Source organism: Andrographis paniculata, unplaced genomic scaffold, assembly GCF_009805555.1.
Source record: "Andrographis paniculata isolate CXL003 unplaced genomic scaffold, ASM980555v1 Contig30END, whole genome shotgun sequence".
Lineage (NCBI taxonomy): Eukaryota > Viridiplantae > Streptophyta > Magnoliopsida > Lamiales > Acanthaceae > Andrographis > Andrographis paniculata.
The window spans coordinates 2,669,977-2,689,254 of NW_026137563.1; the positions used below are offsets into that span (position 1 = coordinate 2,669,977).

At 39.0% G+C, this 19,278-nt stretch overlaps 5 protein-coding genes across 12 annotated transcripts; 1 reads left to right on the top strand and 4 right to left on the bottom strand.

Moving 5' to 3' along the window:
• Positions 1–266: 266 nt before the first annotated feature.
• LOC127246954 (uncharacterized) lies at positions 267–3,021 on the bottom strand. Its single transcript, XM_051268632.1, has 4 exons — positions 2,491–3,021; positions 1,812–2,007; positions 906–1,037; positions 267–604 (listed from the first exon to the last, which is right to left on the bottom strand). The coding sequence occupies exons 1-4, from the start codon at positions 2,802–2,804 to the stop codon at positions 491–493; spliced, it is 756 nt and encodes a 251-aa protein (XP_051124589.1). The 5' UTR covers positions 2,805–3,021; the 3' UTR covers positions 267–490.
• Positions 3,022–3,170: 149 nt separating this feature from the next.
• LOC127246739 (cold-regulated protein 27-like) lies at positions 3,171–5,162 on the bottom strand. Its single transcript, XM_051268267.1, has 5 exons — positions 4,927–5,162; positions 4,142–4,336; positions 3,877–4,048; positions 3,686–3,792; positions 3,171–3,611 (listed from the first exon to the last, which is right to left on the bottom strand). Exons 1-5 carry the CDS (start codon positions 4,996–4,998, stop codon positions 3,552–3,554), a joined length of 606 nt encoding a protein of 201 aa, XP_051124224.1. The 5' UTR covers positions 4,999–5,162; the 3' UTR covers positions 3,171–3,551.
• Positions 5,163–5,631: 469 nt separating this feature from the next.
• Positions 5,632–9,625, bottom strand: LOC127246847 (uncharacterized). Of its 3 annotated transcripts, none has more exons than XM_051268453.1 (13): positions 9,147–9,624; positions 8,760–8,962; positions 8,389–8,563; positions 8,073–8,156; positions 7,723–7,964; positions 7,395–7,623; positions 7,138–7,302; positions 6,890–7,021; positions 6,669–6,782; positions 6,494–6,541; positions 6,234–6,312; positions 5,951–6,007; positions 5,632–5,831 (listed from the first exon to the last, which is right to left on the bottom strand). In XM_051268453.1, the coding sequence occupies exons 2-13, from the start codon at positions 8,951–8,953 to the stop codon at positions 5,764–5,766; spliced, it is 1,587 nt and encodes a 528-aa protein (XP_051124410.1). In that variant the 5' UTR covers positions 8,954–8,962; positions 9,147–9,624; the 3' UTR covers positions 5,632–5,763. The 3 variants fall into 3 exon arrangements, with proteins under 3 accessions (XP_051124410.1, XP_051124408.1, XP_051124411.1); XM_051268451.1 differs by having other exon boundaries at positions 9,028–9,624; XM_051268454.1 differs by lacking the exons at positions 5,632–5,831; positions 5,951–6,007 and having other exon boundaries at positions 6,288–6,383; positions 8,760–9,625.
• A 218-nt stretch (positions 9,626–9,843) lies between these two features.
• On the bottom strand, positions 9,844–16,468 carry LOC127246845 (THO complex subunit 5B-like). Of its 5 annotated transcripts, none has more exons than XM_051268447.1 (6): positions 14,248–14,496; positions 12,907–13,101; positions 11,398–12,698; positions 10,990–11,308; positions 10,524–10,912; positions 9,844–10,433 (listed from the first exon to the last, which is right to left on the bottom strand). In XM_051268447.1, exons 1-6 carry the CDS (start codon positions 14,348–14,350, stop codon positions 10,053–10,055), a joined length of 2,688 nt encoding a protein of 895 aa, XP_051124404.1. In that variant the 5' UTR covers positions 14,351–14,496; the 3' UTR covers positions 9,844–10,052. The 5 variants fall into 5 exon arrangements, with proteins under 5 accessions (XP_051124404.1, XP_051124403.1, XP_051124405.1 ...); XM_051268449.1 differs by lacking the exon at positions 9,844–10,433 and having other exon boundaries at positions 10,538–10,689; positions 10,790–10,912; XM_051268450.1 differs by lacking the exons at positions 9,844–10,433; positions 10,524–10,912; positions 10,990–11,308; positions 11,398–12,698 and adding exons at positions 14,600–14,883; positions 15,021–15,357; positions 15,542–15,832; positions 16,221–16,468 and having other exon boundaries at positions 13,019–13,101; positions 14,248–14,507.
• Positions 16,469–16,583: 115 nt separating this feature from the next.
• Positions 16,584–18,769, top strand: LOC127246848 (uncharacterized). 2 transcript variants are annotated; one of them, XM_051268455.1, is made up of 4 exons: positions 16,584–16,721; positions 17,502–17,778; positions 17,865–18,116; positions 18,209–18,769. In XM_051268455.1, the coding sequence occupies exons 2-4, from the start codon at positions 17,575–17,577 to the stop codon at positions 18,608–18,610; spliced, it is 858 nt and encodes a 285-aa protein (XP_051124412.1). In that variant the 5' UTR covers positions 16,584–16,721; positions 17,502–17,574; the 3' UTR covers positions 18,611–18,769. The 2 variants fall into 2 exon arrangements, with proteins under 2 accessions (XP_051124412.1, XP_051124413.1); XM_051268456.1 differs by having other exon boundaries at positions 16,591–16,721; positions 17,544–17,778.
• Positions 18,770–19,278: the final 509 nt, after the last annotated feature.

A 19,278-nucleotide genomic window follows, 5' to 3' on the forward strand; every position in this document is an offset into this window, starting at 1 on the left:
CATTGCAGATATTTTATGGTGTGAAATGTTGAAGACTAAGTGAGCTGAGGCTTTTCTTTTCCAACGTTATGCAGAGACAGATAGACAGCCAATCTTCGGCTAAAACTTCCCTAATTCATGAAAGACTGAAAATATCATGTGAAGAGATAAAGCCGTATGAAGGAAATCAGTAACAAGAAATGGTAAGAATCAGGAGTTGCTATTTCAATTGTGCATATCGAACATTCTTTCTACCTGTTTACCCTTTGCTCATAGCACAAAAAAAAAATGACAAGAACATGTATTATATATCTATCCCCTGTAGATGATGGCTGATGCTACAAGAGATCTAAAAAAGGCTGCAGTTAGCATCTTTATCAGCAGTCGAATATGAAATAGGACAAACAAACTAAGCAGAATAATAGGCAAGTTTTGTTGGAGTTTTAAGAAATCGTCTCTATTGCAAAACATTTCATCAGGGTTTGGACAGCCTAATCATCAGTGGATGCATTCATCTCTTAGTGTTTTCAAGAATTTGCACCCCAGGTCCATATATTAATCGACAGCGGTCAGTGAAAGAAGTGACTAGCCGAGAGACCACCTCTGTGAAGAACATGTTTGCAACCTGCCAGTCAGAATCCCCATGAATGAAATTACCAAATTATCACAGCATCAACCATATTAATTTGTATGTGGCACGCAATAACTGATTAGCAGGAAATGGAAACTACAGGACTAAATCTGTGATCCCAAGGGGAGATTGAATTACAACAAGTGGAAAAAATTGTAAGCAGCTGAACAGGCTACTCAAGAGAAAGTAAGTGTTATAGCTAATTTCTTTTTCATATCCATATTATTCGTCAAATTATCATATGTTGAATATCTAAAACATCGAAGAAATTTAAATGAAATATGAAAATCATCACCTGTCGATACAATGGTGACTTAAACTTGAAATCAACCAAGAAGTAAACATTGCTGGTCCCTGGAGCAGGTCCAGGGTTAAATTCCCAAATATTTATCAAATGATCAAACAGGGTACTCTGGGAGGAAGTTGTCTGCAAGGAAACACAACGGATTACAACAATTACATCTGTACAAGGGTTAATGTAATCCATGAAAAATGAGCTTCACCACACAAAATCCTTCCGAGATTTGGTGCATGTTCTAATCAAGCATATTCAATAGACAGATTTTTCTCTTATTACAATTTACAAAGAAGAACTGCAAGCATCATTTAGTCGTAGAAGATTAATGTTGTGTGCTCTCTTCATTCACGTAAAACCACGCGAGAGAAACAATCTGGTTACTTATGCTTTCAAACTGATTTTTGCACTATCCACCCAAAATTCTCTCTGAAAACATCACATCTAAAACATGTTTTTTCACATTAAATAGCTATTTTATCTTGAACTTTTTACTATTCACAAACCGCCTCAAAACTTCAACACATATCTAAACACAATTAATGTTTTTCCTTGACATATAACTATATCCAGTAACAGACTTCTAGCTCGACTCCATGTTTTATCAACAATCAATTCACGCACATATCATTATTTGCCATTCCAACTATGTAATTTCAAAAACTACACTTAGCAAGCGAATTAAGGAAGCAAATCCTACAACTTCAACATCCAAAGCTTATTATTTGTTAATATAATTACAAGAAATTATGTTGAATGCATTTTCCTAATATATACACAATTCAAAGAGGAAGAAATAATAAATGAAAACGTCTTAATAGACATCAAACAATATTTAGGAACAAATTAAAGCACATGACAATACTACGCCAAACTGTTGGGATTCAAAAAAAAAAAAAACTTCACCTTAATTGACTTTGGTTTGTTCAGTTTCACATTGGATATATAGCTTTCAACAAGAAACTTGAATCCAATTTCTAACTCAGCATCAAAGCCTCCATCAGGAAAACGACGAACTATCTCAGATCGTTGGCACCAGGGAAGAAATTCTTCATACATGTCAACAGCAGCAACCACATCGAACAATTGTTCTGGTGAGTAACTAACAAACAAAAGATTGATCAGCACATATAGCTACGTAGACGGAAAAATAAAAACAAAAAAACATGTGACATCTGTAAGTGCTGAATCCTGACAATACGGGAACGATTGGATATCTACTTTCAGGTGTTTGGCGAGCACAATATTGAAGAAAATCCTACCATATAAGTGGAAAGTAGCATTAATCACTCATGATTTTTACAAATTCACGTTTGATTCAGCATCTATTCTCAAGAAACATTTTCCTCATCCTATTTTGATCCATATGTTCAGAACCACAGTACTTCCTCAAAGTCCAGTTTCTCATCCTAAAAGTTTCTAACCTAAATAATGGAGCTCCAAAATTAATAACAAAAAAAATTCCTTTCAGATTATTACTGCTCTAGCTTTAACAACGATGCACCTTCGAGCTTTGTTTGCAACTGAATTAATATATAGAGCAAAAGACCAGAAGATGAAAATAGTGAGCGAAGTGAAAACATACCCTAAAACCAGTCGTTCCTCATGTACCTTCGATAGCATATTCCCCTCAGCGCCATCTCCGCATCCCAGAAAACACCTTTTCTGAAAAGCAATGCTACTGCTCGTCACATTTCCATAATCGCAGAGATTGTAACTGTATCTCCCATAACCTCGCCCAACTATATGATTCTCCGAAGAATATAAATTGGCGCCGGCAATGCTGCCAAAACGCCGAATCTGGCTGTAATGAGAATGATTAGGTATCCTCCGTCGCAACAAAGTCCCGCGGACACCCAAACGCGCTAGCACCGTCGTTGCCGGAATATTAGGCGGCATTAGGAAAAATGAATCGGGATTTTCGAATCCCTTCGATTTTATTTCAATTCAATCGGAACCCTAGTGTAATAATACCATGAATTTGCTTCGGGCGATAATGATTTGATGTGGGATGGGCAAATCGGAGGCGATCGGGAGAAACCGAAGAGGTTACGGAACCACCAAGAGTTTGATCGTGAGAGCGAGAGACTTCCAAGGGCGTATGCACATTTCTAAGATTGTGTGTTACTCGTATAAGTAATTAATTTTTATTTTTATTTTTATTTTTGCAAATTTAATATTTTATTGATTTGCAAGAGAACAATACAATCACGGGTCTAGTTTGTTGTTGGAATTCTGAAAAAAAAAAAAAAAAAATGAAAAAATGATTCTTTATTTCTTGTATGTGTTTGGACATCAATTATGTAAAGTTCCTACAAGCTACTTCGTCAATGGCGACTTCAAACCAGACAAGAAATTGAAATATCCTTACAAACCCAGCAAGGATTGGCCCTCTATTTCAATGGAGATTACTGGAGTTCGAATGCAAAAGACTAATAATGCCTAGAGTAGCTATTAAGACAACATATGCAGCTTGAACTGTAGTAATGGCGATGAAGTGTATGATGATTCATTCTGTCAAGAAGTCCACTCTTTTCTCTGTTCTTTCATCACAGCTTCAGACATTATCCATCCATGGCCATTCTGAATCAGCAGACCTCAGGGATGCGTTTGTATGGCCGGAGCGACGATGGTGGTTCCGAGTCTTTAGCAGAAATGGTCTTCAGCAACATTGTCTGGTCCAACGTTGTTGCAGATGGGGACAACCTGGAAAAACAAATTATGTTCATATCGTGCCGTTTAAAACACATAATTAGCTTGTGAGAAAGCCTTCTGCTTACTTGATCGGTGCCTGAAGCTACAATGGTGCGTGATCTCGATCTCTTTCTGCTCCTTGTCGATTGTCCTTCTTCAAGAGCATCGTCGATGAAGTTCTGATCTGTCACCTCTGTTAGAAACAATGATGTAAGAATTCGATAAACTTTAGACCTTGTTTGAGGCAAACACAGTTGTCTATCTAACAAACACCTACCTGTATTGCTGCCGACAGAGTCTTGGCTAACAGGCAAAATACTATGCCGGGGGTTTTGCTTCGAACATTTTCTTCTCGCAGAGGGAACTTTCGACTCGTCTTCCTGGTTCAGTCCATGTCCCTTTCTTCTAAACTTCGTTTTAGAGGAGTGCCCGTCACATACAACCTTAAACTGAGCAGATTCAATTCAATCAATGTATTCAGACATAACCAACCCAAGAATTTGAAATCAATAAATTCAGACATAGCCAGAAAAGGATCGAACCTGGCTGGAGGAATTGTCGCCGGCCGGAATGTGAACGGTTGGGTCTGAACCAGAAAGGCAGTGTTTACCAGAGTGCCAACCGAATGTATCTATGGATTTATACAGCTGGTTGACGAACATAGACTCCATAGACTTGAGAAACATGCAGTGTTTCTCGTCTGTCCATTTCCCCGGCTTCGATTCGGCCGCGGTTGCCTGAACAAGCCAGAAAGTAAAGTATCATTCACATACACAATTCTTACACAATTAAAAGACTCGACGACAATGCAAGAAGAGGCAAGCAAACTTTAGCCATCATCCAATGTATATGCCCGAATTCCCAACTCATTCACCGCATCAAGACAAGTTCGAACAGTCAATCAGTCCAATACAAACACAAACAAAGAGCAAAAGTTCATTGGTTCGACATCAATTCCACAGACATAAACAAACACCATAATCATCAACACTTGTTTAGGACTCTACCTAATCAAGTAGACCTAATAAATAAATACACAAACATTGCCATCAGATACAATCAATCGTAAAGATCGAACGTAGAGTTTGCTTTCTCTTACAACTGAGCAACCAAATCGGTACAGCAGATTCTGAATAATAAGAATATCACTACATACCCTTTCCAGCACACAAAAAAGAAAAAAAAAATTCCGACAAACCAAAAAATAACAACCAACACAGCGAACGAAACGAACGAACCAAAATCTAGAAAAAACGAATCAACATAAATGAAAAACTGAACCTCAATAATCACAACACACATGAGATATTAAAGAAGAGTAGTTTACCATCAACGTGGAAGTAGCCTCTTCTTGCATCATCGGAGAATTTCTTGCAGATGAATCCGCACAATCCTCCATCGTCGTACGAATCCTCGAATGCAGAGGCCACAAAACACAACCCTTTCTTTCTAGATTGATTAGATGATATTATTATCGAGACTGATTTTTTTGAAAGATATATCGACTCTGCAGTGGTGTGGGGGGGCAATGGTGGATTTTGCATTATGGGTTTGGCAAAAAAGGGTCTCTGGTTCTTGAGTAGGGTTTTCAATGGGGAAAAAGGGCGTGCCAGGTGTCAGCGCTTTACACGTGTCGAGCTAACAATACGTGCCCATGTCAAATTGCTGTGGGTTAAGAAAGGTCAGATATTTTGTAGTGTCCTAAAATATCCCGTCCGTAGAACTCAACATAAAAAATATCTAAGCTCAGATAGAGATATAATATTACACTTTTGCCTACTTTTCGTGTCAAAAGAGAAATAAAGAAATAAATATCAGCCAACAGTGACGCAAGAGAATTCTTTAAATCTCAAATTAATTTAATTTCTCAACCAAACATTTCTGATGGAGAATCATTACCTACTGTCGTCAAGATTTTTTCTTTTTAAATGTGTGTGCATTTTATATAATTCTGATCATGCCAAAGAACATAGTGTACTTTGTACATAACAAATTAGGAGTATAAATTAAGACAACATAAAAAAGGACAGACTGGAAAAAGAAAATGGCAAGAATTGTATATCAAGCTGCAAGCAATGTAATAAAATTCTGCATTCACAGCAAGTTTAGCTGTTCTACAGACAATACAACAACTCCTCTTCAAGAATCAAAATTAGTAACACCATCATTGAATAATTTGTGGTCTTGGATCTTCATCTTCCGAAATAGCGGTTTCTTGCAGGTCTATTTTTCCTGCATTTCGGAGTAGTATTTGAATGATGCATATTAGTTCATTCTTGAACTGTCATTACAACAGAACACAAGAAATCGAAGATCAAAGATGCAAGAAGAATATTAAAAGGCAAATATACCAAATAGTGACATCAATGATGGAGGTTTCGAAGATCCATTTGAACTCACATCAATACCTGCATAAACGAGACAAAATTTAACATAGATCCATCGCCATTAAAAAGATCATAATGAATATCTGCACCACACTTTGCTCAAGGTATGTAAATATTCGATTCCATGATAAATGCAATCTTGTCTAGAAAACAGAGTTATTGCATGTATAACAACATTCCGTTCGATATTTGTAGTTTTCAAAACAGTAAGTTCATTAATGAGTACAGATGTATAAAGCAACCGCACCTGTAGTTCCAGCAGATTGAAGGAGATCCGATTTTTTGAACGTATATCCAATAAAATTGGCATCTTTTGACGTCAACATCTGCCCCCCGAAGCACGCCAAAAGTGGATTCAGAACACAACCAACAGTCCAAAATTATTCTTTAAAACTTACTGATTAAACCCAGAAAATTTGTTGTCAAACCCTTTACAATATGTATGGACAGCACATGCTATATCATGTTGCTATTTTTCTTGCAGACAATGTAGTTAAAAATGCCTACCTTCCTCCATGGTCCAACTTTTGGCGCATTAGACGGCGGATTAGCACTCTATGAAAGTGCAGAAGAAAAAGACAAAAAAGAAAAAGACAGAGACATTAGAGACATCATTTAAACAGCAACCGATTAAAAATCCAATCTCCCTAACTACGACGGCTTGTTTGTTTGGTGGACTTACTTCATCGAATTTTTCAAAATTCTGCGTATCTAAATCTCCATTCACAGTTGGTTTGTAGGCAGCTTCCACCTCGTATAGCTCATCCCATTTAGTTTCTTTAAACCATGGATGCCCCTGAAAGGAAAACAACCTCAAAAGACACCATCAAAATTCATGTCCCAAAATACAAATGAGAGGAAAACTTGATTCCATATGTGCAATTTCTAAGGGTTTTTAGGCACCTTAATTTCTTCCACTCCTCGAGTCCCTAATCTTTTGTCAACATCACATAACAAATGGGTGATAAGATCCCGTGCCTCGTCTGATATTTTTGGCTCTTCAGGGAATTTCAAGCATGTTTTCCAATGTATTATCTGGCATAAAATGAGGGACAAAAATAAACAGCAGATAGAAAAGATGCGACTATGTTCAAAAGGCAATCTCAGTTTCTCTGAGGTAATAAATCAAAAATCAAATCCAGAGTAGGAACCTTGCGGCAAGTCATTCTAGGATCATCCGAACAAAAGGGAGGATAACCTACAAGCATCTCGTACATGATCGCGCCCAAAGACCACCAGTCGCACTCCATTCCATACCCCTTTTTCAATAAAACTTCAGGCGCCATATAATCAAGTGTTCCTACTGTAGAATACGCCTATGAAGCAGAGAATACACAATGCCTTACATCCCTGAAACCTTTAAGAAAATCACTCAAATCATGGTTAAAAGGACATTGTAAAAGTATACCAGGGCACGCCGGTTGCGCTTCCATTTCTGCAGCTGCTCCTTTGCCATTAACCAAGGAGCAGCATTCGTGCCAGTAGGCACGTCACCCTCGATTCCAGTATCCTGAACTGCAAAATCGTCATCTTCCAACAATATTGATGAGTACTTCTCTAGCGGCTTACATAGCCCAAAATCAGAAAGCTTTAAATGCCCAGTTTTGTCCAATATCAAATTGTCTGGTTTGATATCCCTGCGGCCAGAATAAAATCATGCTCGATAAACATAATGTTTCATACAATGCGCAAAAATCAGATTAGAAAATTTTAGACTCGATCAGAATGCCTATTACCTGTGTACATAACCGTGCTGGTGGATTGAATGGATGGCCAGAATACTTTCTGCCATGTAAAACCGAGCAACATCTTCTGAAAGTACATCCTGCCTCATCAGTAAAGTCATAATATCGCCCCCAGGTAGGTACTCCATGATAAGGTATAAGAAATCAGAATCTTGGAAGGAATAAAATAGTTTCACTATGCAACGGCTGTCTACTTCGACAAGCAAATTCCTCTCAGATCGGACGTGCTCAACCTGCAACGGTATTATTTTAGTATCTATCATCTCAAACCAACTTATCCGAATTAACTATAATAACGAATTCATTATAACAATTTTCCGCTGATGCTTCTACTTCCGCACCTGTCCTCGGCTGAGCATCTCCGATTTCTTCAATTTCTTCATGGCATATATCTCCCCAGTGTTCTTCGCACGACATAGCCGCACCTGCATCACTTGATGAGAAGGTCCACCAGGAGTTGCAGTCGAACGTACATGAAGCATGCCATAATGTTAGCCTTAAAACAATCATAAATGTCATTTCCTATTCGCATATTTTTTTCTCTTACTAGCTCTTCATTAAGTAAATTTTGTATGATGAAGAAAACAAAGCTGAGGCATAACCAAGTGAACTCTTACTATTGCAATTTCAAGATCAAATCAAGATCACCATACATACCTCTCCAAAAGCTCCTTTACCAATAATGGTTAATTGCTCAAAATCATCAATCCCTACTTTATGCCTCTGCATCCTCATATACTCAGTTTCCCTCTTCTCCAAATTCCTCAACATTCTCTCTTCCTCCTCGCTCGAAACCCGAGCCTCCTGCGCCCTTCTTTGCAGTGCTATCCTCCTAGATTATCAAAAATCCCCTTTGAAAAAACAAGATACACAAAAATTCTATGGCTATGACCACCTAGTTTAACAGCATTTCAGTGTCCTCAGTATTCAAGTCTAAGCAAGGCATAAAATTTCAAGAAACAGCAAACTCAACAATATAAATGAAGATTAACATAAAAAAAAGAAAGGAATCACCACCAAGAACTAACCTCTCCTTGCGATCTTGCAAGCCTTGCAAGTAATTCTTGTAATGATTCTCAATGAACTGTTTTGCAGCGGCGGCTTTCTGGCGGGTCACCGGCGAGGAAACCGCCACATCCGGTTCCAAACTGAAGGCCCGATCAGCCTGCAGCCTCATTTGCAGACCCTCCATCCTCACCGGGCTCCCTTCACCATTCTCCATCTAATAACACTGTAACAATCTCCTCAGATCAACAACTACAGAGAGAAAAGAGGGAAAGAGAGAGCGACAGAAACCTATAATTGGAAGGTGCTTAAAAATGAAAAGGACGCCGACTTCGGTGCGAACCCTGACAGCCGAAATCACTGTGGGGAATCACGAGGCAATAGCACAAAAATTGATAAAGAAGCAACACCTCTCTCGATTTTTCCTTTATTCCATCTGTCCTTGGTGTTGGTGGGCTGTAAACTGTGGATGGCGGGCAGGCAGGCTGAGCTGTGCAAGCACGCAGGGCATTAGCTGGAATTCGATGGATGGATAGATCGATTATTTACTGGGTTAGATTAGATAGGATGTGAAGAAGCCTAATTTATTACTTTCCAATAATGCTGAAGTTGTTAAAGACAGAGACTCGGACTTGGACAACTAATTAAGTCAGCGAAGGGATGGATTGTCGTTGGAGTAACGTCAATGGAAGAAGAACGACTTAGGGTCGGAAAGAGTCGTTTCCTACTGGTAATTTTTTAGGGTTCAATTCGATGTGGCGTCGGTGACGACGATTCCAACAAGATCAGAAAGATTTTTAATCTTCCAGTCCCAATACATCAAATCTACTGAAAATGGAAACCTGAATAGATTGCGTGTACGCATGTGGTGGAGCCAAAGGCAAATTCAATTCCACTCACGAGCCCATCAAGTGACTTTGAATGATTCACGAGATTCATTCGCAAGGTGGGAATTTTAGTCGATTCAAAAGTCAACATCATGAAAATTTTCCCGAGGGTTTTCGGGCAAGAATTGTACCGTACCGTGTGGTCCGTGTTGTGTATATATACATATATATATATACACACACGTGTCACCAGATGCAGTGCCTTGCCAGGTATAGAAATCAAAGATTTCATTCGAAACGAAGCAATCTTATTGATATTTATTTTCCCAAATGATGATCACATCACGTTGTAATCCTTCAACTACAATAATGAAAGCAACATTGTTGTTGCTCTACACCATTTTCTTGAATCCTATCAGCTGTCACACATTATGTACAAAACTTTTCTTGCAACCACTTCATTTACTACATGTGAGTCTTTAACTAAGGTTAACTGCGTGGTACCTGAATGCCCGCCAGGTTTGTTTCCAGTCGATCACAGGGAACATTCTTCTCCATGCTCGGTTTTCTGTACAATGTTGCACATAGCAAGACTTTCTTCATGATCAGTACGAAGCTTCGGATTCGAGCCCAGTACATCTTCGCCAAACGAACTGCAGCTATAAGTGAGGCGAGCCCTATAACGCCGCCTAAAACCTCGAACAGACGCATAAACGGGCCCGGGCCTAATCTCAAGTCATCTGATCCAGCCGCACTGCAGTTGGCAAGATGAAGCATGTCCTTCTCCAGAGTGTTTATCTGTCCACTTTGTGTGACTTTGAGCACTGCTTCAGAAATGTCGACTGCCAATAGGGAGCCCTTCTGGAAAACCTGTGATGAAAGGGAGCAGAATGGATTGAGACATGGCGAAAATTCGAGGGAGTGTGTTTTCTGGAAAAGGATTGGATTATGCAATCTTACAAAGCCAAAGCCACCTAGTTTGAAGGTTGGTCCTGATATGGCGTATCCTTTGCAATACTCTGCAAGAAAAACTTTGGCATGTGGTGCCACGAAGAAAGCTGCTTTGATTTCACCACTTTCGAAAGCTCTTGGGTAGTCGTTGATCGAGTTGATCCCACGGACATTTCTGAAATGCAGCACATCCGTCAGATACCGTACAATGAATGAGTTCCCGTTGCATCCAACCGCTGCATTTGTGTTACGCAGTTGGTTTATATCTGACAGACCTTGTAGCCGCGGGACAGTCATCATTGAGCTTAAGATAGCTGTGAAACTTGCTCCCACCACGCAGACGACGCATATCCAGACTGCCAGCACAACCTTGGATACATTGCTCCTGATAAGTTCTCCTGCAGGGGAAGGACATCTTTTACGGCAGGAAGAAATATAAGTTGCTTCATGTCAAGCACTGAATGCAACAACTTACTCTGTGATAATGAGATTATAGTGACCGACAGCCAAAAGATCGAACTGAGGATTTCAAGACATGATTTATTAGTGAATTGATCGTTTCCTGAGGCGTACTCACTCAACCAAACAACAGCACCTGTGGAGAAGCTCATTGCTGCTAGTTTGATCCACATCTTCTCAGTGAAAGCATTTAATCCCAGGAATTCTGACTGCTTCAGTACTTGATTCACAGGGACTACCATCACAAGCCCGGATTCTATGTAGGGTTGTGAAAATTCGGCATACACATAGCGATCTGCCATTATCTCCGTATCACCCACTGCTGCATCTAAGCTCTGTTATTGCCTCCGCAATTTGGTTAGTGATTCTATAGACTATACACTTGCAATAACAAATAAATTATTAGATCAACACAGTTTTGTACCTTGTTGTGAACCTCAGCCACCATTTCATCGTAAGAGCCATAGTACGGAACAAACTCGTAGTGGAGAACGTAAGGCAGCAACTTGACAGCAGCTTCAAAGACAGCAATGGAAAACCCACTGATCAGAGTTGTATTGCGCCCTGGATCATAGCTAACATTAACAAACTGGTTGAATGCACCCTTGGCAGGAACCCCAATCCTCAGAGGTTTCTCGTCACTGCCTACACTCCATCCATTTGGAACGGTTTGCTGGCCACCTGGCCAGTAAATGGACTGCAGTGAACCTGTTAGGCCACTGCCTAAATTCATCGTTTTTCCATCAGGCTTCACAAGATCCTCTGAGAAACCAGACTCTGGTGACCATAAGGCTACTTCTCTGTAGCTCTTACCAATCACATTGACAACCTTAAAAATGGGTTTCTGAGAAAGTACTCCATTCTTGAAGCTTATTTTACCACTAAGGCCTTCAAACTCCCCAGACAAAATCCATTTCACTAGCTCTGTGGAGTTGATTTTTCCTCGCAAGTTCCGAGAAGCCTCTGCGAGGCTTCTGATTGAATCATAAGCACGCAAGGAATATATGCTCAGGGTCAAATTTTCTTCTTCGATTGAATTTTTTGATATGTTTTTTCTTCTGAACTTGGATTTGAACTCTCTGAGATTCTCTGTGTTTTCTGCATAGTCCGTCTTCAAACCAATGACACCTTGCATGTTGAGAATGGCTGATGGATTCACAGAATCAAGAAGGTCGGCTATCTCATCTGATACAATCCAGACAGAGCCTTTCTCCATCATTCCAAACTCCTTTGCCTTCTCAAACAAGACAAGACCAAATTCTATAGAAGACTGCACCACAATGAAAATCCTAACATTCTGGCTTCCGAGCTTCTTCAGCTCTTTCTCAACAAATGCCTTTAGATCAGAAAGAGAAGACACATGAGGGAAGGAAAAATGATGCTCGATGGATGAGCCTACAGCACGTAGAGAGTCTGAGAGGTAGGTGAAGAAGAGCTCTGATTCTTCTGAGAAGCCAAGGTCATGTTCATGTATCACCACGACCTTTCTCCATCTGAAATGGCCAGTTAGAGCAGCTATGCCTTGCACTTGGTACGTGATTGAGGTGCTCATCTGGATAAAGTTCGGTAATTTTGATTGAACATTTAGTGGAGCAGATGCTGCTGGAGGAACAGAGATGATGGGAATGCCTCTGCCAGTTTTGGATCCTGAGATCAAGGCAGCTTCCTGCAGTGTTACTGTCCCAAAAATTACATCGACTTGCTTCCAGCTGATCAGATCAATCACTGAGGAATACACATGGAATTGTATGAAATCATTAGGATATGGATTTGGTAATTACTCTAATAAACCGAGATGTGTCTCAATATGCCTACATATTTTCTGCGTGAAGCTAAGCAACAGACACATATGAAACATGAGATGTACAAAACAGGGACCTTTATTGCTTCAAAAGTTATCAAAATGAACTAAATATGAAGTAGAGGCACGCACATGCAGAAGGTGAGCTTCCATATGTATACAGAAGATTAAAACAATGGCACTGATCAAAATCATGCATGGCTATCTCCATGGCTATCCTCTGCTCTTTGCCCACCCTAGTCTGCTGATCAATGATGATGCCAACATTTAGCCTTTGGTGCTTTGAACAGCATGTTTCATGTGGCACTTCTGATCCCACCAATGAAACTGAAAACCAGAAACAGCAAAGCAAGAACAAGAATTCGAATATAGCCATGTTTATTTCTATTAAAATGTTCCTGTTTTTGTTCCAGTCTGCAGGGAGATTGAGGAAATTAATACAGAGGGTCTTCCGGTGACATTATTTCCTTGTGAGGTTCTCTCGAAGCTTCATAAGTTGACATTGAATTTTTTTCATACTGAATTTTGAATCCAAAACTGGAAAAATTAAACAATCTTACTAATTGTAGTGGCTAGTTAGTTTAACTTAATCAAAGAGTTGTGTCGTTTTCACATCCAGTCAGATTTTGAAGTTGAAATGTTGATGAGAAGACATATAGAGCCCAAAGATGCCTTAAAGACTTAAAGATGATCTTATACTTTCCACTTGCACAGAAATATATATTTGAATAAATTATAGAATAGAGTGGTTAAATTCAACGAAGTCCAGTGAGTCTGAGCAGTGGTTAGGTGGATCTATTACTTCAGCATTGCTATTAAAGAAACTAAGGATTTTTTGTATTTGACTATAAAAATAGTCTGGTTATACAAAGTTGAACTTTGGACATTCCAAATCTTTGATTCAGACTTCAGAGGGAGACTCACAAATATATATGCTTCAGACTTCAAGGGAGCCTCACAATAAAGTAGAGTCTCACCATTAACTATTGTCAAATCGAATTGGATGGAAATTACTAAGAAAGGAAACTAAATACCTTCGAAATAAGTGTGACAATATAAAACCTATGGAAGTTGCAAAGAAGTTTTGGAACCAAGTGCCGAGATGTAATAGAATCTTTTCATCTAATATCTTCAGCAATTGCCAATAATATTTTATTTCTAGAAGCAGACACGTTTTACATCAATTCACCCACAAACATAAATCTTTAACAATTGAACATCTTCAATGCATCTGTTCTCACAGACATGTTCTCAAAGCTTCATGTCAGTGCTTGACAGAATGGGTAAAGTACCAAACCAGAATGCATAAAATTACTATGCTCATAATTCACAGAGGTGGCAAGTCATAAGTTTATAACGATTGAACTCTCATTTGGAAATGTACGAAGATGTATAAAATTCAACCAAACTAGTACATATGCCTATCACATCAATTTGTTCTGAAAATAACACATATTCAGGGGGGCAACTTACGCAACGGAGAGCTGAGCCTTTTTTCGCGCACGTAGCCTTTGCACAAGTGTCTGCACCCGATTTTGATGACGATACAAGGAGAGGCCTGATAATATGGGTCCATGTTTGGTAGTTTCACTATCTGAGCCTCCAGTTAGTAAAACCAGTGGGGAAACCTCTGGCAGAAACTCAATGCCTGCCAAATGCTGAGCCCATCTGTATGGCCGAGATCTTCGGTTTTCATCAAATGAAAGAGAATCACCAAACCGGAGCTTTGCTGACTGAAAAAGGAAACAAACATATAGAATCCCAGAGTCAACAGGAAATAAGTTAAACAGCATAACCCAACAAAACTATAACCCAAATATCAAACCTGCTGAGGTAGCTCAAGGCCAGGGTCATCAGGAAATAAGTTACACAGCATATCATTTTGAAGAACTTCAGAATCTTCAGCTTCCACACACACAACATTCAGCTTTATTAAATACTCAAAATCCAAGGTGATGAGTCTTGCTGAGTTCAAATCGAAAAGCTCATCATTGTATACATGTAGAGAAACTTTTAGTGGATGACTTTGGTATACTCCAGAGTGACCATCATCTTCCTCATTTGGTATATCAGTTTCCATCTTCGAACTCTTTATGTTGGTTGTCACAGCTGAAATGAACATCGGAGTAACTATAGGTTAGAAGGTTCATTAACGAGCAAATTTGCACTAGAGTGGCAACAGCCCTCCTTAAATATGATCTTTACCCATAAACAGAAACATAACCATGATAGAAACAATATATTACCAGAGTCCTTGTTTACAAGTGGGCGAATGAAAGCCTGTGCATCCTTCACACTACCCTTTATTTCAAGTTCAATATTTTCCCCAAATACTTCTTTCTGAACAAGTAATTTAGAATATAAGACATATAAAGGGGTTGGAAGCAACTCCGCCAATGGCTCTTGCTTCAGTTGCATTCCATGCATAAACCCTAATTGATTTTCCATAGGCGATGATGCTTTCTTGAGAGCTTTGAGCAGTGAAGGTAAACTTGACATGAACTTTTTCCTGTTTGCAATTGTCTCTTGGAGAGCTTTCTTTCGTTGTTCTAGATCTGAACGAAGCTTTCTTAGTTCTTTACGCTGTAAAAATTAAAAAGAATAGAATCATCATGTCTACATGTTTCCATGGTCATCCAATATACAGTCAAAGAAAAGCTAAAGGCATGCAACTAAAAACCATCACTGCTATAATTAACACGAACAGATCATACAGATAATAGCTGCAAGCGCAGATCCCATATCATTGACAAAGACTAAGGTTTACCTGAGATAGCTCATAGTTGAGTCTTTTAAGCATCAAATCATGTATACCATCAGCTGACAATGCAGAGCTTTTAACCTCTTCAGTTGCATCTCTAAGGTATTCTTCCTCGGACACAAGTTCAATGTCAACAAGCTTACACTTAAAGTCCTTGGAAGCATTGATCCCTTTGAAATACTGGTTTTTTTCATACATTAGGTTGTGAAGATTCTGGGTTGCAGATTCTGTGTAAAATTTAGCACGTTCAGTTTCCGCTTTAACCCGATCTTCTTCAAGCAAGATTGTCCTATTTGTCTGTTTCAACAAAATTTAAGATCACATAACAATAACTGATAAATATAGCTTGTTTGTCACGCAAATTTCAACCATAGACTGTCCATAATGAGAATTGAATCAACAAGCTGTATTTTTCAAATGAAATGTGGCCTAGCGCAACAGTGAAGCATGTCATCGCCAGTTCAGATTTTCAAATTGTTGTCTTTACTCCATGTCCAAAATCTCATAAATATCACAGAAGGTAGAGATTGACAATTATCAAATACCGCATCCGTAAATTACAATTAACCCTAAACCACGATATTCCCGACGAAGGGAGATCATACAGCAAATGAAACATAAGAAATAAACTAACGATCACATCAAAAAAATCAAAACGTACATAACTACATAAGACGTAGCAAACCTGAGTAAGGGTAACGAAATTGAGAAGAACTTGGGTGACTAGTTCCCGGAGAACTAATTTTGGTTGAGCTTCTTTCTTAACGGTCAGCATTTTCTCGACAAGTTCCTCCACTGCAGCTTTGGTCTGCCGCAGATTGTCCTCAAGAGCCGCCACGTCCACGTTGCACTCCGGCTGTATATCGACGGCCTCCGCCATCGTCACCTCCATCGTTTCTCTCCCACTCTGCAACTGTCTAAGCGCTCATCCTGTTCAGGCTTGTTAATGGGTCTATCTCAGGCTGGGCTTTTTATTTTAATGGGCCGATCCAGGTGTTTTGGGCTTACTTGTTTGAACTACTTTCCAAATGAGATGAATCCCATTTTTAACCCTAAGACGAAAATCAGTGCTCTATCCGCACCAGAAACACGAACAGCTAGGAGATATCGCAAACCATGTCGAGTTCCCGGCAAGTGTAGAGAAGGAAACTTTGGAGTTGGACGCCATCAAGACATCGAGAATTAGGTTACAAATTTTCCGAGCTGTATCTCTTGATTTTTCGTGTTAATGGTGCAACTTCGATATTCTGTTGCATCTATCTTTCGGATGCCAGATGCTCTGGGTTATGTTTCGATTTTGCTGGTTTGTTCGGTAATATGATGCCATTTCTTAGCCTTTGAGGCCCAGGCTCTACCCAATTTTTGCCATCTTTTACTTAGACAGAATGGAGGCGGAGATAGCTGAAAGTAGGCTGGATATGGTTGGAACATGCAAAATTCTTAATAGGCTGTGAAATGGACTAGGAATAGATTGATTGAACTGTGGATTCTGGACTGGGATAGTAACTTGATTAGAGAGCGGGACGAAATAGATGAAGTCTTGAACTACTTTGATTGTATAGGAGTACAGTTTTTCAATGATTGGTTGAAACCCTTTCTTGCTCAAGACTATTGTTAAGTCTCAGAATTTGGTTCTTAATCAATATTTGGTTGGAAAAAAGTATCAATTTAGTTTGCTCTGATGTCATAGTTCTCTTTTTTTTCATTGATTCATATATGCTATCTGTAGAATTGCAAAGCCCAATAATATTGTGTTCAATGTCTGTTCCAACAGTTGCATAAGTATCTCATGATATAACAAGATAGCAGTATTATTTGAAGTGTCCTTCATTCGGATCGGGACTTTGGAGATAATAACTGCGTATGCATACAGTAATGTAGTTTGAAAAGGATTATCTATTTGAATTGTACCATCAATTGATATGAAGCACAATGTGGTTTACTTTTTGTCTGTTTGATCGTGCAGGCAAACTCTGAATGCACTTTAACTATGTGGTTATATTTGTAGACGGCATCTATGAATTACGTCGTTTGTTGAGATGAATTGCATTCAAATCGCTGCTTCTCAGCTTTGTTGCGCACCACAGGCCCTTCAGCAACACAAGGCTCATTTTCGGACTTCATCCTTAGGAACAAAACTTCCTAAAATCCTGAAATTGACAACTGCAACAAATAGGCATCGGTATGCTGCACCTGTCTGTCTATTTGGTGGTAAAGGAAAGTCAGAGGGAGAAGGGAGTCAGGTACCTTCACATATCATAGTTAAAATAATCGTATATAATAATATCTTTGAAATCGAAATACAATGTCAATTATTGATGCGCAACAGGACTCTCCATGGAAATCGATTGAGAAAGCTGTAGGCAAATTTGGAAAAGATCAATCAGTCGAGGATGTGTTGAGGCAACAGATTCAGAAACAAGAATTCTACGATGATGGAGATAGTGGTGGGAAAGACGGCGGTAGTGGTGGTGGCGGTGGCGGCAATGGCGGTGGCTTCGGTGAAGATGAAAATGAAGGTGAGTCGATTTGGGAGGAGGTTCGAGAAGCAGTTTTGGCAACCCTTGGCTTTGTATTTCTGGTACTCTCTCTTATCATAAGAATCTTTGTCGAGCATCCTTTTGTTCCCGGCCATGAGCAATTTATTCCTAACAATGCCTTTCTTCATCTCAGTACATTTACATCATCGAAGGCGAGGAGATAAACGTGTTTGTTAGAGACGTTCTAAAGTTTGTGTTTACTCGGCAAAAGAGCATTCGTCTGAGCCGTCTTATAGATCAGTGGCAAAGCTTCTACAAGAGGATGAAAGAGGAGAAAGACTACGATCCGTATTGGCTAGAACGCGAGATATTGAACACCCCGACGTGGTTCGACAGCCCTGATAAGTACAGGTACATCATCCAGGAAATGGAGAGGATGGAGTCTCAAGGTGAGAATGACAACTATGGCGACGGTGGTGATGACGACCGTTCCCGAGACTATCGTGGCGGCGGCAGCGACGACGACGGTACCGGAGACTACTACCGTGGCGGCGATGGGAACGCAGGTGAGCGCCCCTACGACTCTGAGGAGTGACACTGTTCTAATTTTACAGTTTGCTTATAACAAAATTATTATCCTCTTACTTCTATTTTAGACATTGAAGATTTGAAGTGATCGTGTGAGAAATTTGCTTTGTTTTGTTAAATACTGAGGGGAAAATAATAAATTGAATGATGTGAAAATTGGAATTAATGTACAAATATATATATATATATATGTCCCTAGCTTATTTCATTTTGTTATATAATTCTTAACCCTTAAAAATAAAAGACAAGATTATTTTTATTTGTAACCTAAAAAATACCTCAAATTTAAAATATAAAGCAAACAAACCCATTATTTTTAATAAATTTATATCCATTTTATATAAAAATAGCATATTTAACGATTCTTTAATTTATAAAAAAAATTAATAAATACTTTTTCCCAGTTCATCAGAAAACTAGTTAGTACTTTCAAATAGACATCATTAAAATCAACATAAACACAGGAATAATAAACTGTAATGGAGTCAAGCGGTGTGATATTTTTCCTAAAATAAATAAATAAATAAATAAAAATTGGGTGTCAGCGTTTCACGTGAACTCATGTTGTCTTAGCACAACACAATTACAGTTACAATTATTATTACTGTTGCAAAATCAATTTTGTTTTGTTTGTTATATATATATATATGTTTGGTAATAATTATTCCGTGGGAC